A 20,274-nucleotide genomic window follows, 5' to 3' on the forward strand; every position below is an offset into this window, starting at 1 on the left:
TATTTGTGTTCATGAATTCATTGTCTTCTGAATGTTGTCCTTGTTGTAAAACTTCTTGTTCTATATAAAACTTAAATACATTAGTGGCCTTAGCATTAACAAGAGTTGTAAAATACTGGACATGTATAAAAGTCTACGCGTGTGTGTGTGTGTGTGTGTGTGTGTGTGTGTGTGTGTGTGTGTGTGTGTGTGTGTGTGTGTGTGTATATATATATATATATATATATATATATATATATATATATATATATATATATATATATATATATATATATATATATATATATAGAAGTTATGTGTATTTTTTACATAAGGAAAAATAAAATGTATATTTTATATTTTGTATATAAAAAATATGTGTGTGTGTGTGTGTGTGTATATATATATATATATATATATATATATATATATATATATATATATATATATATATACATATATATATAATACATAAGTTTGCGCATCCCTAAACTAATACTCTGTTGAAGCATAGTTTATTTAAATACATGACTCAGTCTTTTTGGGTACGAGTCTATCAGTGTGCCACAACTTTTCCAACTCTTTCTTGCAAAAACATTCTGGCTCCAGCAAACTGTAAGGGATTTTGCTGTGCACAGCCTGCTTCAGGTTAACGAACAGATTTTTAGTTGGATTCAGGTCTAAGCTCTGGCTAGGTCATTCACAAACACTGATCTTTTTGGTTAAACCTTTGCTTTGTTTTGTATGTATGCATGGGGTCATTGTTTTTCATAATTCCTTCGGCTTACAAGCATACATTTGAATATTTTGAACTACATTCACTGGTATTTGCAGCTATTCATGATTCCCTCATTCTTGAGAAAAGCTCCAGTTCTGGCTAAAAAGCAGCCCTAAACCCTTGTTTTTTAAACCCAGCCATAACTTTTTGTATTATAGGCCTACTATTCCTTTTGGAATTAGTCTTATCACAACATGATACATTTTACCACAAAGCATAAATATTTTTTGTGAGAATATGAGATTGTTTACATATCTAGAGAATAATCAGTACTTGTCAGAGATTCCTGCAGCCTCCCTGGTAAGTTTTTGACTTGTCCTTTTAAAGATTTTGGAGGCACATCCTGTTCTTGGTAAAGTCGCATTGCTCCATTTCGTCTATTTGTTGATGATGGGCTTTACGTTGTTCTATGGTATATCTGGTGTTTTGGAAATTGTTTTATACCCTATGCTGATCAATAGCCTTTAATGTGATATGTGCTGTGCATGCTTAATATGCTCTTTGTGGACCATGGCTTTAGCAGTCAGATCAAACCAAGAAAAGGTGAAGAAAATCTTCCAGACAACAGCTGACCTTTATTTAGGGTTAATTAGAATAATTTCATTCAAACAACTGAGATTAGTTAATTCTGACCACAGCCATATTCCAAATTATGAAGTGTGAGAACACTTCCAGAACCATGTTATTGTAACCCCCATTGCCCCTTTTCCCTAAAATGTTTCTGATTGTTTTTCACTTTAAAAAACATGCTATTTTTAACAGGAGTGTGTAGCCTGTTTGGAATCACTGTATTCATTCATTTGTTCATCCTTTATTGAGCAATTTGTAGAAAACCTGTTGATTCATCTTGGATCAAAACTATAGGATTGTCATCTGAACTAGTTCTTCAGTGGAAGAGATGTGAGGATAAGGAGAAATCACACACACACCACACATATATCACACACATCACATATTAAAGCATATCAGAATTATATACTATTACAAACATTTCTGTGGAAAACTATTAGTATTTACTGTGAAAAATAATGAAATCTGTTTCTCCTTATCAGAATGTAAGTGTATATTGGTTTGCTACATTAAAGTATAACAGAACAGTATTACACACATTTGCTTAAATTTAAACTGACTAGCAAAAATTTAATGTTGAATATTTAAGACCATTTTCTTTGTTTTAATTATTTTTTTTAGAATTTAGAATATAGAAGTTATAAATAAAAAACAACACTGTACATTCTCTATGGTAGACATGTATGCTAGACAGAACCAGAAGTTTGGTGAGTAAGAGAATTACATCACCAGTCACGTTAGAATATTTCAGAGATTTTCACCTCAGGTCCTGGTGACCTTCTGCCCTGCTTAAATCTATAGTTATATTGACTTTCTCTATCAGATAACAAACACCAACTGAATGGAACATAGTTTAATATGACCACGTTTCTTCCACGGGGAAAATGGTGAGTTTGAGTCAACAAGGTCATGTTAAAAACAGCAATGTGATAAGTTCATACTCAGGCCAATGACAAAACTTTGTTCTTCCACTTTGCTCACGTACACTGTTCCATACACTGAGCATTATTGTGAAATTCACTGTCCCATGGTGCATTGCTGTTGTCACAACATGTCTTATTCTTTCAGGCTTAGTTACAACACATCCAAAGGACGCAATGATATTTGCAGAGTCATTCAGTAATTGCAGGAAACTTGTCCAAATTGAATCATTTTTCCTCATTTAAGCTTTGCTCAAATGTTCTAATTTAGTGTTCCAAGACTAAAGGAATATGTAACACTTTCCACACTTACTGCTTGTGCTATAAAGTGAAACCGTGACTTCATGCTGGCCTTCATGCTTATAAAATCCAGAATTAAATTATTTATATTAAATTGATTCAAAAAAGTTGTCAATGGAATATTTTATTTAATAATTTTATTACAAAATCTAAAATAAATATATGCAAAAATCTAAATGCAATCTTTTATGACCATTTGTGACACATTTTTACAAGCAAGAATGTTTGGACATTCTTTTTTTTAGTATAAAAATGTATATCCTGGCCTGATAAGTAATATTTTCTAACTCGTAATGTCAGTATTGTAAGTTGGCCATTCTTCTAATTTTCCCATTTTAGTTTTTTTTTTAATTAAAAATGGTATCTGGAATCATTCACTAGATGTAGTAAACAAGATATCCATTGCTTGCTGGCGCAGTAACACTGACATCATTGTGGATATTTTACTCCTTGCACTGGGTCAACATTGTTATACATCAGTGTAGTCAACCTGGCACCACATGGTTGTTCCAGTTTGGTCAAGGTAGATATTTAGTCAATGTTTGTTTAATCCTGGCTTTTCCTTCTTCCTCAAAAGTCAAGCACAAGACCATCCCATACTTGGAATCCATGCACAAATAATTTTGCATATATTTTGAAGAATAACATTTGCTGCCCTCTATTGGTTTTGACCTGTTCGTTTTAAATGTTCCCAAAGTGCCCAAAAATGCTATATACTTTTGCACCATCAGTAAAATTAGATCCCAAAGAAGTGACAGCAGGATAGCAGTGTTGCCATGGCAACGGACAGACTGACTGACAGCTCATAGTACGTGTAGGATTTAATGTATCATTGCTCTTGCTAGAAGTGGAATTTTATGAAAGAAACAAGCAGAGTAACTCAGTCCCATCTAAGGCCTGGTCAGGAAAAAAAACATGTTGGAATTTGTAAACAAAGTAGTAGTTACTAACCCCCCCCCCCCCCCCCACACACACACACACACACACACACAACAACAACAATAACAACTAATGGCAATAACCAAATAAGAGATTATTACTGGTATACAAACCAAACAGACAAACAGACAAACATTTATACCAGAAAACTCTAGACACATTAGGACACAACTCTGTAGTTACTTCATGTTAGCTAGCTAGCATTTGTTATCCTTGGCTTTCAAATCATATATTATAATACAGCTGACTAAAACCAATATAGGTTAATATCACTTTACAAATTAATTCTATTAAATATGAAGAGTATATTGCAGCAGCAAAATGCATGAGTAGATTTGCATGTGTATTGCATTATAATTTGGCTATCAAGCAATTGAATAGCCTATTGGATAAACCTATAGGTCAGGCTAAACTGCTAACACCATCAAACAGCCTGCACATAGACAGGTGTTTGATGCAGATGGCATTATTAGAGGCTAATCTACACCGGGTAAGTGAAATATAATATGAATTTGATACATGTCACTTTCCCCCTTGAAGGCCATAGTGCCCTTTTTTGGCATTTTTTGTGTGTAAAGGCCTGTAATCCATCAGCAGAAGGGTGAAGTTGCTGGGAGCAATGTTACTGATTGATTGATTGATTTCTGGTACATTATCTGCAATTTCTTCATGACTGCCAATATAAATTAAAATCTGAACTGTTTTAATATCTAAAATGACACGACAGGTGAGCTATTTTCATACTTCCTGCAATAAGGATGTCTATAGGATTTCCCCAGCCCTCCTTAGCTCTATAGAATTATTATAACACCTAATGGTAAAAATGGAATCTACAATTCCTTCCCTAATCACTCCTGCAATAACTATAAAAATGAAGGTGTAAAAGAAGGAAACCCTGCATAATTAATTTTTATAGTGTAAATTTGGATATCTTGTAGTTATAAGCATAATCACTAGATGGCAGTAGTGAATAAGAAACAATTGGACCGGTTAGGAAAAAATAGAATGACAAAAAATATAACTAAATTTCTTTAAATGTAAGTAGACTTAATTACAGTTTATTAAATGTAGCACATCTGAGGTAATTAAACCAAAACAACGAAGGATTTACATCACTTGTTTTAATAATGTTATTCATTTATAGAACCTAAGTCTTTTTTTATCTGTAATTATAATTGATAAATCACAAACTAATATAGTCATTAACCACAAATAGCTCAGATTTCTATGATTAAAATTCACAAAGCTTCTTTTGAAATTGCCACTTATTTATTTATTTATTTATTTATTTACAGAGAGCAAATTGGTTATAATATGAAGCATAAAATAACACTGAGGATTTCTGAGTATAAACTTTTTATTGCCTACATAAACTGTGTCAGCATTTAAAACCGAAGCCAGCAAATCAGCTACATCATCATCATACCAAGAATGCCAAGGAAACTTTAACCTGCTGCTGGAATCCAGCTTTGCCTCAACTCTACTACCAGCTCAGCAAAGTGAGAGAGAGGACTAGAAGCATGCGTGACACCACTACATTTTTTCTTGACCCAAAACTAATAAGAAATATTATGAATATTCTAGGGTATGTTTTGGATCATGAGCAGATCCTTTCTTTGTCCACACTTTGGATTTTCTGCTGGGGGGCACGGTGGCTTAATGGTTAGCACGTTCATCTCACACCTCCAGGGTTGGGGGTTCGATTCCCGCCTCCACCTTGTGTGTGTGGAGTTTGCATGTTCTCCCCGTGCCTCAGGGGTTTCCTCCGGGTACTCTGGTTTCCTCCCCCGGTCCAAAGACATGCATGGTAGGTTGATTGGCATCTCTGGAAAATTGTCCGTAGTGTGTGATTGTGTGAGTGAATGAGAGTGTGTGTGTGCCCTGCGATGGGTTGGCACTCCGTCCAGGGTGTATCCTGCCTTGATGCCCGATGACGCCTGAGATAGGCACAGGCTCCCCGTGACCCGAGGTAGTTCGGATAAGCGGTAGAAAATGAATGAATGAATGAATATAGCATGAACGTTATGTATTCAAAATATACAGTGTAACTGATTATGAAAAGAACAAGCTTTAGAAATATTAGATTTATTATTATAATTTTTAAATGATTAGAATGCATCTTAAGATGGTGAGGAAGAAATGGTGAGAAGAGTACAGAAACAGTGATGAATTGGGGTTTAAGATGCTTGTTTGCAATGTACATTACTCAGAATTTTAATAGATAGATTCATGGGAGAAGTATCAGTTATTCCAATCCAATCCAGTCCAATCATCAGTTATTGTGCAGGAGTAGCCACATGGACAGTATAGAGGTATGGAGTCTGAGAATACAAACACAAAGAGATGTCAATTCACTTTCTGCTGTAATATAAGCAGCAAGGTTTAATAGCATGAAAGAACAGTGCTTTATTCTTAACGTAAATCCTTTAAAGTTACATGACTGTGTAACTCAAATAAAAAGAAGTTTTGTTTTCAGAGAATTTATGAAGTGAATGGTTTATAAATGACTATAAAAGCAATGAACTGTAACTGCATGATCATCATCTGCCTATAAAGCTGCATTAGTTATTTTGGTTACACTGTTGTACAGTTAGATAAGGAAATCAGCTAGCAGTTTGTTCTGCACAGTTGTATAAAGAATCTGCCACACATCTACAGCAAACTTTGGCTCTTACTTGCTTCTGTAGGTCCAGGCAGCATTTAAACCTGAATATGTCATATGAAAGGTCATATGCACTGATTTTTTTTGCATCGATTTTCTAACATTTATGCACAACGATGCATTGGACACTAATAAAATGTTTCAGAAAAACAGCTAATACTATTTTTGTATTTAAATGGCTGTCGTAAGCTCATGGCATATTATTGTAGATGAGCTGTCCTGTGGCCATGTACACTTACTGAGCACTTTACTAGGAACACTGTACTTACACTGGGTAAGGCCTGACTTTTCCCTCAGAACACCTTCAATTCTTTGTGGCAGAGATTGAATAAGAGGTTGGAAACATTCCTTTGAGATTCTGGTCTATGTTGACATGATTGCTTCACACTAATAATGCAGATTTTTCAGGCACACTTTCATGCTGCGAATCTGCCATTTTATCACATTCAAAAGATGTTCCACAGGAGATCCGGTGACTGGAAATAACATTGAACACATTGTTGTGTTCAGAAAAAACAGTTTAAGATGATCTCCGCTTTATGACATGGTGCGTTATTAAGCTGGAAATAGCCATTAGAAGATGGTAAACTGTGGACATGAAAGGATGCACGTGATCAGCAGCAATACTCAGTCAGGCTGTGGTATTCAGGTGATGATTGCACCACCTACACCAGCCTGGACTGTAGATATAAGGCAGATTGCGTTAATGAATTCATGCTGCTAAGAGTCAAATTAGAGAGATCAGCAGTTTTAGCAAAACCAGCTTGTCTGGCACCAACAATGACGCCACAGTAAAAATCATAAAGATCACATTTTCCCCCCACATTCTGATGGTTGATGTGTACATTCCCCAGAGCATCTGTCCTGTATCTGAATGAGGTTATACAAACGCAAGCTGCCCCACGATTGGCTAATACAGGTGATCCTAATAAAGTGTTAGGTGAGTATATGTATGTAGAGACTGCTGCGGACTGAACAGTCCTGAACTGCACACTTGATGTCACTCTTGCCACACAGTAAATTTGCTTCTTAGTCACCTGTCTTTTTCCACCATGATTTATAATGTCTAACCCTAAAATACCCCATCATAAACTTAAAAATCATTATCTGTTATTGATATAATAAACAAATTTGTGTCAGTGATTATGCCCTCTTTTAAAATGAATTTTTTTGATGAATCTAAAATTTTGATGTATTTAAATTGCAGAAAGTTTATTGCATCAACAGAACAGATACTAGAGTAGGTAGTAAAATATTAAAATATTATGACATAACAGGAAAAAATATATATTTCTCATTTCTCCTATCATTAAAGCATATCTAAAATGCAGAATATATATTATAAAGCAGCATACGGCTAGTGCTGCTTAATTAAATAGCCAAATAATTAGCTATTTGTGCTAATTTCATACAAATGTAGATTTTTATATTATGATAGACAAATAATTTATTTATTATTATATGATTTTGAATTTGGTACTTTGCGTCAAATACAAATACATTTTCCTGATTTATTTATACATAGCATTGGGAAAGTAACAGGTTGTGTGAATAACTGCTTAGAAAATTGCCTTATTTTCATAAACTATTGTTATTATAAAAAAGTATATATTGAAGAGGAATTTGTGTATATCATTAAAGAAAGTTTCATAATGGCCACTTTTTAGATCACAAAACTGGAGTAAGGATAACTAGGTGAGAGAGAGAGAGAGAGAGAGAGAGAGAGAGAGAGAGAGAGAGAGAGAGAGAGAGAGAGAGTGCTGTGGTGGATTACTAAAGATATTTAAAACAACTTACCAGCTGGTTTTCTTATAAATTCATAGAGCAGTGTGCGTAGGAGAACTATAATGCGTACAGTTTTAAAGGTGAAAGGTGATCGTAGTAAACCTTAATGTATTACTGTTTACTGCTCTGTACAGTGTATTGCTGCTTTAGATGATATTACATGTGCATAAGAATGTGGAAAGGTGTGTTTACTTTAGGATCAGAGCTGCTTCTGTCACAGCTCTCTAGATACTGTTGAGGTTACATGAATATGAGCAGAGTTCCATCAAGCTGATTCCCAATAAGGACAGACTGGGGAGATGGACAGCTTGTGGTCATTAGAGAGGCTTCAGGTCTAAGCTTATTTTTTCCCTGCCTCTCTTTCCTGTGATCTATCATTCATAACCTTCATTTAAAATTGCGTGAAATATTTAAAGTTGGCTGGAGATTTTCGCTGGGCTTTGCCTGTGACCTCTCCTCAGAGCCTCGAGTCAGGAGGCAGAGGGGGGAAGGAGTTCAGGGAAACTGGAATGGAGGTAGGAAGAAATGATAGAGAGTCTGAGGTATAGAGTCACAAAAAGAGGAACAGGAAGAAAAGTGACTGTGCTTTGCAGCTTTGAAAGTTGTAATACTTCACTTTGTTTTCACACAAAGCAACAGCTATTGATTAAATAATAATAATAAAAAATCCTAAATAAATTCTAAAATAAAACACTATTAAAATGAGCTTTTCCCGATTTATTCAGCTTTTTGCTGTTGGAGTTACAGTGAGATCAGTATGGCAGAACGGACAGCACAGCCTAGATTAAAACCTACTAATTAAAAACCCAAACTGAGTGATATTGTGAGATATCATGAGCAGCACATAGACCCATGAGCGCTTACTGAACAACTAGGTATTTGAGTGCACTGCATTGCCGCTGCCCTGGAGAGTAAATCGGTGCGGATTATGAACGTGTCAGGATGAGAACGAGAGCTGTGGTCCATCACATCCCGTGAGTTGTGAATCCAAGTATGACATGAACGAATGAAGAATCGGCCATATATCTGGAAACGTCAAAAAAAAAAAAAAAAAAAAAAATTGGAAAAATAAACAAAGAAGGAAGTCAGTGATGTGTGATATTCACTTAGGATGAACTGAATGGGAAAGAAATGATGCCAGATAGTAACAAATCTGAGAGAAGTTTATTATGAATATGGCACCTGTAAGATGGTAAAAAAAAAAATTACAGAAAGACAACCATGTATGACATGTTTGCTTAAACTGATGAGAACCTACAAAAGTATAAAAGAATTCTGTTGTAAAATGAAGTATGTACATTTCTGAATTGCAGCATTATTTATGGTAAATGAAAAGATGTTTTTCCACAAAAAAAAACAAGCCAGGCACTCAGTTAGCTTCAGTTAGTTGTTTCTTTTTTGAAAAACAAACAAACAAAAAAAACAAAAATAAAAAAGTACCATAGTTTTCTCTTTTTAATATTTTAATTTGTTTGTATTTAGAATTTATAACACTGTTAACATTGATACTAAGAGAATCCCTTTCTCCCGTATTCATCTACTTGGCACCAAGTTCCTCATAAAAGAATCTGTATAATTGTACAAGAAATAGTTAAAAACACAGACACAGTTTTCACAGGTAATGAAGTGATTTATCATATTGTAATTTTTAAACACTATTTATCTGACAGCAGCTGAGATTAGTTTAAGATTAAATCACCAGCAATCATTTTGACACAACACAGAAACACTGAGACAGCTCAGCCGGCTGTTCTGTTTGTAACATATGGGTGTATTTCCTGGTCCACAGTGTTTTTTTTTTTTTGAACCACCCCCCTGTACAGCACAACTTTTTGTAATGTAAAAAAAGCTAAGACTCTAGGATCTAAGACGCTAAGCTCCAGTGGTGACGCCAAGTTCTCCTGCAACTGCCCCAACAGCAGCTATCGGTTTTAAAAACATTAATATCATGACCTGGGTTTGAGTAACAACACATTTTCACAGAAACCACAGAGACGAGTTTCCTGATGTAGGGGAGTAGCCTGATTCAGTAAAAAGACAAAAAGGCTCCCCCTTTGCCTTGTTGGACAGACTAAAAAACACTAAACGCTGGCAAAGCTGCTGGACCAAACGAAATCAGGTAAACCAAACAATCAACTTGGTAAACATGCATTTTCAAAACACCTATAAAAATAGATTTTATAGAGTGATTTTTTTTTCTTTTCTCATTAGAAATCCTTAAAATTGTTTATTGTCCTGAAATACTGAGATTTTTTTTGTAATTTTTCTTTTTTTTTTTTTACTTCCTGTGAGTTGCAGGGTCCTTGAAGTCAACTGGTTGGTGGAAACCAATGAAATACACCCAATGCACATGAGAAGCACAAGGGACTCTGGGAATGTTTCACAACTTAGGCCTTTGAGGTTCCAGACGTTACATCTAAATGCTACTTCGGTTTTATCCTTGTCAGTATTGAGGTGGAGACCGCAATCCCAGAATTCCCCAGTGGCAAAAAAATGGCTCCTTAAACCTTTGAGCTAGTTAAGAGTCTTTTATCTCTGAGAGGAAGAGAGAGGTCTGTAGACTACACGACAGCAAAGCAATAGCAGGAACAGAAAATAATACAGACAGAAAAGAAGCAGCAAAAAGGTGACACTACATTGGAAGGCCACCACACAAATTCCACTAACCTCCACTGGTTCACTAAGACTGTAGAGGGGAAGGAGAGGGAGAACGAGTGTTTCCCTCGTCCATGCCCACACTAGCACAGAGAGGACAAAGGACGAAACAGCTACATCAGCTCGGTATATACTGCATATAGTAACACACACTGAAATCGCTATGAGGACTGACAGCCAATGACACTTACACATTGTACACGTTTACGCTTATCACGCTTGGTAATAGATGACGTGATGGATGGCTGCCAAAAGATGAAGCGACAGTTTTCTTCCTTTTTATTACTTTCTTTTTTTCCCAAACAAATTCACAGTGTCTTGACACCAAACTGTGACGGTAATTTTTTTTGGCAACAGTGGAAAAAAATTAGGAATGTGATTTCTCAAAACACATTTTTTTTGATTGAAAATGCATGTCCTTATTACAATCTTGTTGATATGTGGTTTTTAGAGTTCATGTAGGAGTAGGGGGATTTTGGGAGACTGATGGGAAAAGCTACTAGGCTTCAAATATGCGAAGGGAGAGTAAAAAAAACTGAGAGAAGCCTGTTAGAGTTTCACATTCATCTTCAAGTTTATGATGTAAAAATTAGCCTCAGTTACACTGAGGGGTAAGAAATGATTCACAGCCTGGTCCAAATCCCTTTTCTGACTCAATCAGATTGAGCCACAGCCAAACCCTTCTCCACACTCCGCAGGGGATAAACACAAGAAAAATGAACTTGTCTGTTAGAGGTTTGAGTTTTCAGTAGAAAATCTCTCAAGCCATCATTTGTTGCGCTCTGGAACAATACCTACGTCAGCCAGCTGAGTGAGGGTTAGTTGATGATAGCACCATGGATCTGCAAAAGGAAGATGGAACTGGAGGAATCTCACACTGACCTGTTCCAAAGTCCTGGGAGTTTGTAGTAACATTCGGATCAGGTCAATACCCGGCTAAAATTGCTTTTAAAATGCATGATTTGTAAGTTAAATCTGAGCTATAAAAAAAAAAACCAAGAAAAGCATTATTTCTAAAATACTATTCCCTCGTTAAGAAAGAACCCTATAACCCTTTCAACTATGTCAAACAGGGTAACATCCTTTTGTCAGTGTCAGCCTTGATCACATCAAGTTATTGATAAAAAAAAACACAGTTTCTTTTTATCTCCTTTGTGAATTGCCTTTAAATACATAAGACATCCTAATAAGGATGCACTGTAATGAAGTCAAAAAAAGCACATTTTATTTCACCATGGAGAAACCACACACCTGAGTGGTGAATTCTCTCTGGCTCAAAGGAACTCTGAAATAGAGATGAGCCTGTTTAGTTTGTTTAAACAAAATGTCATTGGCTCTAGAGGAGGAAGGGAAGAAGAGGGGAAAGAGAAAAAGAAATAGAGAAAGACACAGGAAGAGAAACCATTTGTTTCAATTACACAAGCTTAACTGCTTGAAATTCAAAGTGCTAGAACAATTAATTCCCACCCCCAACTTGAAACACAGTCATAGGCCTCGAAAGAGTCTCTTGATTTAAATTGAACACAGTAATATGGTCTCAGTGTTTTGCTTCAATCCTCTTTGCGCTCAAGAGTCTGTGTTGTGTGGATGCCATTGCTGTAGACGGGGAAGGGAAGTGTAGAGAATAGTCCCTCCGCTGTGGTAAAGACGTTGGCAGTGGGCATCTGTGCGAGACTGGCACCGGTGCCTGCGCCACCAAACGGACCCGACATGTTGAGCCGGTGCACATGGTGGTAGAGCATTTCCATAGGTGTCTTGGCATCAATACCAAACCCAGGCCCGTTCACGTCCACAAAGTTGACTGCGGCATGGCCGCTGGGTAGCAGGTTGCCCTGCACAGCCAGTGTGACATCAGCAGGTGCGTAGCGAATGGTGCCTGCCGTGTAGACACGTGGAGCTGCTGCTGTGCTGGTGGCAGCCAGTGTGCCTGCAACACGCTGCACCAGAGGAAGCACCATGTTGCCTGTCTGTAACCGCTGAAGGGCCTCTAGGTCGCCACTGTACAGCAGAGAATTCTGGGAGGTGGGTGTGCCCTGCTGCTTATCACGTGGCGAGGCTGAAAGTGGAGGTGATAGGGGGTCAGAAGTTGAGGAGTTAGACAGTGAGGGTGCCAGGCCGGCTGAGGTGGGAGCACTGTTACTGCTACTACCGCTGCTGCTGTTGGTGAAGTTGGGCTTCCTGATGCCTGCTCCTCCTTCAGTGCCTGGTGGAGTGAGGACTGAGTCAGGGATGGCAGCGGGGAAGGCTTCATGGCCACTAGGAGGCTTGGTCATGCTGAAAGGTGACTCATTGCGTGAGATCTCCCGGTTGGGCGGGAAGTTCCAGATGCTGCTGTCGTTGTCAAAGTTGATAGGCTCTGCCATCTCTGTTTTGATCTTGAGCACTGAGGCAGTCGTGGGTGATGGAGGTGGCAGTAGCGGCGGCTGCTCTCCCAGTGTTGGATCCAGACTTCCTGGACTCGCTGTGACATCCTCTGGTGGTGAAAGTCGCAGACGTTGACGGCTGCCCTCCCATTTCTGCTTTTTCCTCCTTTTCTTTCTCTTCTGCCTTTTACTTGTCAGTGGACCACTCAGTTCTTCTTCGCTGTGGTAGTCCTTCATAATCTCATCATTGTCTTCCTCTTCCTCCTCCTCGTCCTCTTCCTCAGAGGAGGATGAAAGAGAATTGTGAAGCTCTGCTCCTTCACCATCACCATAATGCTCCACTTTAATGGGCAGACCACTGAGACGAGCCAATCGGCTCTCCTTGTTCTCGGCTTCACAATCTGAGGGTTCCAAGCTGTCCTCACTCTCCTGGCTCTCTGCATTACTGGAACTATCCTCCTCCTGATGCCTCATCTCTTGCTCAGAGTGTCTGGTTGGCTTCTTACTGTCTGACTCTGGCTCTTCACTGTTCTCAGAAGACTGATTTCCTTTCCCATCTGACTTGGAGTTATCATTGTTTTCTAAAAGAAAAAGAAGACAGTACTGTTTAGGCAACATATAAGATCATAGAATTTATCATGAGCACTGCTATTTCTCCCATCATGAATAACATTTACCAATCCAGTGCATTTCCTCTAAAACAGGTTAAACTAAAAATGTATTTTAACTGATCAGGCAATAGCACAGGGCAGCCGCATATACTCGGTAAGCTTTAACTCCCATGTATTGTATATTTAAATTACTAAAGCCATTTATTTGTAAATGATGTGTGATGCATTTGCAGATTTTTAATAGACCTTCATCACTGATTTGAGATTCAACAACTATATAATATTTTGGAAAGCAAAAGCTTTTAAACCAAACAGCATTATAGCAGAATTAATCATCACTCAGTGACTCATATGTCACTTCTTTAGTCATGGGTGTCCTTTAAATGCTCCAGTTTCTTCCACTTTAGGTCAAGTTCCCTGATTACTTTTATAATGGAAAGAACAGTGTGGCTTATTAATCATTGTTGTTCCCCATCACTGCCATATTGAAGTGACATCTCAAATGCACTCTTTCTGTGGTTTGGTGCTACAAGAAGTGAGCCAAGTACCTTGTGAGATTGAGTGAACAAGGAAGAGTAAGACAAAATGAGGAAAAAGGAGTCAGGGCATGATCTAGTCCAGCTGCAACTGGCACAGACAGTAACCTTTATGATGAAGGCTGGCAGAGGGCTGGCCATGCTGAGGTGCCAAGAGGCAATATGCTGGCACCCTCCCCAACCTGTCAGTCTACCTCATCCTCTCAGTGCCCCCAAACCCATCTATGGAATCACACTCAATCTTCTGCTGGAATGCATAATTAATATCTCCAGCTGACTGCCCAGGCTTAATCAACCTTTTAACCAGGTTTACTAGGAGTGTTGAAGCCTCATGCCTCTTTACCTTGCAGGGCATAATTGGCCATTTCATGAAAGGTGAACACTTGAAATGGTATGGTCTCTGTACTACATGAAAGCAGCTAAAATGTTAAACCTTATTTGTGCAGCCTTTATTCTACTGTAATAACCGTAATTTATTAGTTCATAGAATGTGTACGATCTAGATTTGAAGAAATAGTTTACTGTACCAGAATTATCCTTTGAGTCAGACTCTGAGTCAGATGTTTCCGAGGACTCTGAGGCTTTCTCTGGCAAATTTGGAAGCTGTGTGATATCGATGGGAGTGTCTTTGTATTCCAGATTACTGTCCAAAAAAAAAAGTGGGAGAGAGAGAAGAGCATTATTCACAGAGCTGAACTGCTTCCAGTACATGGTGGAATGAAGGTGAAATAACCTAGAGTACACTTGCTGCTCCTGAACATTTTAAACATCCTGATTGATCCAGTGTTCACGAGCACACATCTCTCTAATGATCACAGACTAAGGTGCTGCTCGCACACACAAAGGGAGAGGAGATTAAATAGAGGCTTACAGAGATCTATTTATTTGCCTCGCAATTGCAAATGGAAATCCTCTAGCTTTCTGATGGGAATTGACAAATAAGCGTCACAGTAATTTGGGATAACACTTAACTGAAGGAGCACTGTTTACCTAAGCACATAGTTGACCCAGATGATGTTCTTCTCATTGGCATTCTTGGCATTAATAGCAATAGTGGCACTGGACTGGATCCATATATAGCCTCCATTCTTCTGGATCCAGCGATAGTATTTTGTCACACACTGACCTTTATTCATTACTAGAAAGAGAGAAACAAAGAGGGGAGAAAATTGTTAGTAACTGTGTTATATATTGTAAGCTTTGTTACATTATAAGTTTTTACTGCAGATCATTTCTTAAATAAAAGTAAGTAATTATTTTATTCAGTTGCGAAAGACTGAACTTGGCAGTGCTAAAGGACTGTACTGCATCTGGCATTTCCTCATAAGAGTACAGTACCCACACTGGCTCAGCAGAGTGCGCTGTGTCTGCTTGCACTGTCTCCTAAGCCATGTCCTTGTCTGAGACTACTCCTATACTGTGTCCTTGTCTGGCTGCAATAAATTTGGCTAAATTAAGTGCTAAATGTTATCTCAACCAATATGTATTTGCATGAATCATTTTTCTGTAAAGCTAAAATGGTCCGAATCAGAACTAAGTCACGAATTTATGTTCCTTTAAATACAGCCACATTTATAAAAAATAAAAAAAAGGACTGATTTTGGGTGAATTAGATATACAAAAAAAACCCCACTACACACAAATAAGATTGTTTAATAAACCATCCAAAGCTATGCTAATTGATTTAACTTATTGTCTGCTTTCATTGGCAAATGAAGGGGACAAATGAAAACCAGATAAACAAACATCTGAAAGGAATTTGTTGTTTTTCTGAGTTGTTCACTGTGGTTATTGTTCATACCCTTGTTATAACCTTCACCATTTCCTCACTGTACACACTATGTTCCAGAATACTGAAAGCCTGGGAATCTAAACTTAGTGTTTCATTTCAGGAAACAAAATGATTTCCACAGTAACAAATAGAAATGAGTTTAAATTCATCCAAGAGATTTATGTATTTTCTCAAAAGCAGCGATATTAAGTAAAAAAGGAAATCCAGCTATTCATTTTAAAACTGAGTCTGTACGTAGTCCAGGCTTGTTCTTTGCTTGGTTCTGTCTTAATGAGTTGGGCTCATCTGCATTGCCATCAATACACTGCAGCCCTGCCTCAGCCTGGTGCTGCTGCTGTGCAGGTGAGCCTTATTTTTTAACCCCTTTCACTTACACTGCCATTAAATCAATCAGGACCTGTTTGCGCTATTGATTTAGTGGTAATGAAGCCGCCCCCTCATTCTCTCTCTCTCTCTCTCTCTCTCTCTCTCAGAATCATCTCTGCAGCCTTTGGAGGCATTAAAAGGAATACGGCATCTTTAATCTAGCTGTTCTCTCCTGAAGCCTCAGGCTAGCCTGGAGGATGGGCACTCTCTCTCTCTCTCTCTCTCTCTCTCTCTCTCTCTCTCTCTGTCTATGCAGGTTCTCTGTCCTTCACTTCCGTTTAATCACTTGGATACATTCCATAATAGCAGCTACCTTTCAGATACCCTTTACCCAACATGGCCCCCATTCACAGCGGGAGAGGCATGGGGAGTCATTGTCACATAAAAGCAAGTCATTTACACCCGTGAAATTGCTTTATGGAAAAGTCCTTGCAGTCCATTGGGGTATTAACGTAAAGACAAGCCTTTTATGAATGAGTGGGACAGACTTTGGTAAAAGTCTCCTGGCTAGAGGCAGAGCTCTTCTTAACAGGCTGGGTGGTGTTTTGTGATTTGTAGTAGTTGTGTATTTGTGTAGTAGTCCGGCTCACCCTCACCCTGAGCTACAGAAACGACTACAGGAATGTTCTCTTAAGGATGAACAAATGATAATGTGAACACCTACAAACTTTGAAATGTATTATGCTGAGAAAGACACAGTCGTATCCTAAAACAAATGAATGAACTAATTTCCTGAATGTTCTCAGTAAAATAAAGTAATAGACAAAAACATATCTAAACAGATGTCCTGATTTTTTACAGCATTTTAACACTTACAGATTGATTTGTAATTAATCTGTTAATAAAGGAAATTACTATATACTTAGCTGTGTGTATCAGGTGTATTTTTCTGTGTTGCTGCAGACGGTGGAGTCTGTCTTTAAGCTCAATAAGTAGTGAGGGGAGTCTTTCATTAAAGTCAGTTTGAACTAGTCTACAGAGAGCAGCTCTATGAGTCTGCCTTCAGGCACACAGCCTCCCTCTCCTGGGGTTTCTGCACACTTTTCTCAGCTATCTCTTCCCAGCCCCCACCCACTGTCTAGGCTGGTAAAAACACACACACTCACACACACCCACACACAGAGCATTTACACAGAGCGTAAGATGCTTAGCTGTGTAGCGGAAAGCCTTTTGTTAATTTATGGTGTGTTGCTCCTGATCCGTGGCTGACACAGGTGAGGTCAGCTCTGTCACATTACATTTCTGCAGATAGGAAACATCTGCTTACATCAAATACCTTTGAAAAGAGCTGATGTTTGCACACCAGACTAAGCACATCCAGCCATGTTCGTTTTGTTACAGAAAATTGAATAGAACAAATACAACAAATGCAATGTTGCACACTGATGGCGGGGAGGGAAAGAAATACATACAAAACCTGTAATAATATACAGGACTGGCGATGACTATTGGAGTACATTGTTAATATATGTAGACTGCTTTTGTCTTCCGTGCACCTCCAAGACTGTTATGTATGTTTAAAGGTTCAAGAGAAAAATTGGACATGAACAGGAAAGGAACAGCCACCCTGTCAAGTTGAATAATTGGGTGAAGACAGTTTAAGTTCTTTGACTTCTTTGAAAAAACATTGATTTCTGTGCAGCAAAAGGAGGAATAGATGGCTCAGTAACATTCATTCAGCACAGAATTCAGTGGTGTATTGATGGCAACCCTACTACAAATAACAAGGCTCTAATGACTGAGGGCTCCAAAGACTATAAAATAATAAAGTACAATTACTATATTTAAATATTTATTCATCCCCTGCAAAAAATCTGACCACTTTTTTTGTATCTCCTGATATGTATTTATGAAAGGCATCACAATATTACCAGCAATGAAAGCACTGTTTGTAGTGTAACACCAGTTACTGTGCTGGTGTGTGTGTGTGTTAGAGCTGGCTGCCCTATTGAGCAGAGAGGTTAGTGCAGCAAGCCACGGTCTCTCTCATTTCCCTTACTCCAGCTGATCTGATGGCCTCGCATGACCTGATGTCATTCTCTGATTGGCAATCAGCAGAGCAGCGGCTGCACTGGGAATGGTCGCTGCTTCTTCAACACACACTCCTGGCTCCGCTTGATGAGCCCTTCATCTGAACAGCGATGACGGTGTCAAACTAAGCTGGAATGGTCAGTCAGGTTATACATGCAGAGTGTTCTCTGAGCAAGCCAAAGATTTCTTGGAATTTAATTTCATTATTGTATTTTGATCAAAATGTGCAAAATGTGCGTCTGGATTTAAAACATCAGTAATTTTATTATTTTGTCAACTTTAAGCCGATTTATGACAACCGAATTTCTTCAATCTTTGAGATTAAACTTAATTATGAATTTAAGTGACCTATTCATCTAGAAGTTTCTCTATACGACACTGTATCATATAAATTCTTATGAATTCAGTCTTGTATAAATGCTATAATATTTCTACTGACTGAATTTGAGTAAATCTGCAGTTAAACTGATTTCTCTTTGAGCAGTTACTGTTTTTGCTTTCACATGATAAAATGTTAAGCGAAATACTGTACGACTTTATCACACATCAATTTTGCAGCTGGCCCTTGCCATTGCTTCCACTTTTATGTTAATTGCCTGCATTGTAATATGTAATAGATGGTAAGACAGACAGGGACAGCTGGAGATTTGTGGTTCTGGGCCGCCCTCAGCCTTCTAACTCCCTCATCAATGCACTCCTCTCTGTTTTCTCTCTGCTGGGTTTCAAATCAAGGCCTAATGGACCCAATCTGGTGGCTTTTTAAGGCAAAGGGACACTGCAGTGCAGCGGTAATTGCACTCTAATTCAGTTGAACTTGCAATATCTAATCAGACAGCTTCAAATTCACCCAACAGCCCCAAGGACACTCGTCCTCCTCCACAAACACCTAATAAAGTGTGGGTTTTACCCCCCCCCCCCCCCCCCGCGCCCCACCTGTGTGCCTCATCCCTCACTACTTAAATAATGGCAACTTGCCTGCTGCCGAGGCAAGCGTGCATTTACTGTATGAAACGCTACGCTGCTCTCAATGACGTTTTGAATTTCTGCCATGACGTGCAGGCGAGTGGAGAGTACAGGAAAAAAAGTGTCCTGCCAAAACACACTTAACAGATGATTTAGGATATTCAAAAGCACAGTCGCACCTCCAGGCAGTCAGTGCCCCTCCTGCCGAGAACGATGATAGTAAAACATGCCAAAGGTTGTGGAGAATTTAAAGAGTATTCCTGTGGGGTATTTGCCAAGATAAACACTTCATGGTGTAAAGGTGTTATCAAAATGCACTGGCTGTATATGGAGAAGGGCAGCTTAAACCTGAGAGGAGCACTGAGACACACACAGGAATCTGCTCCAGTTCCTGTTCTCAGTGGCGTCATCATGGTTTTTGAGCGACAGAAGCAAGAGGTGAAATGACAGATAAGCCATAAATTGTGATTATTCTTATTTGATCACTACAGACGATGTTGAAAAGTAAATCATTTGTGCTCATAGGATATAAAACAAAGAAGTGTCCCATTAAAGTAGAATAATGGATTGAAAAATCAATGATGTTCAATATCAGGCTAGATATATTCCAGCTAATTAGTTTAGTCTGTTTTTTTAGACTGCTTAAAATTAGTGGTACAACAATACGTCGGCTGTTGAAATTTAAATCATATTTAAATTGACATCAACCAACACAGTCTAAGAACACGTTTATACCCTTTATATCAAATTAGCCTTTTAGTATACATACTGGGTTTTAGTCTATAATTTATCTTAGAAAATAGAAATAAATATTTCAAAAATAGTGTACAATCGAACATGTGTTTAAAAGTTGGTTACATTATGGCTCTTTAGCTAAATTCACTAAAATTTGGTAAATGCCAAATCTGTCCATCATTATAGTTTTTTTTAGTTTGCTTATGGGTGTCAAAACTTCTAATACTTTTAAGTACTAAATGACACGGTAGACTTCAGTAGCACTGGTAATGTAATGGTAAAGGAAGGA

General features: G+C 38.1%; 1 protein-coding gene across 1 annotated transcript in view; it reads right to left on the reverse strand.

Annotated features, from left to right (window-relative positions):
• Positions 1–9,116: 9,116 nt before the first annotated feature.
• LOC132852464 (neuronal PAS domain-containing protein 3) overlaps positions 9,117–20,274 on the reverse strand; it is a 220,285-nt gene continuing 209,127 nt past the window's right edge. Inside the window, exons 10-12 of the mRNA XM_060879687.1 lie at positions 15,089–15,236; positions 14,626–14,741; positions 9,117–13,532 (exon numbers count right to left, since the gene is read on the reverse strand). Of these exons, the coding sequence (XP_060735670.1) occupies positions 12,139–13,532; positions 14,626–14,741; positions 15,089–15,236 (1,658 nt within the window). The 3' untranslated portion in view covers positions 9,117–12,138. The remainder of the gene's footprint in view (positions 13,533–14,625; positions 14,742–15,088; positions 15,237–20,274) is intronic.

This window comes from Tachysurus vachellii, chromosome 10 (genome assembly GCF_030014155.1).
Source record: "Tachysurus vachellii isolate PV-2020 chromosome 10, HZAU_Pvac_v1, whole genome shotgun sequence".
NCBI lineage: Eukaryota > Metazoa > Chordata > Actinopteri > Siluriformes > Bagridae > Tachysurus > Tachysurus vachellii.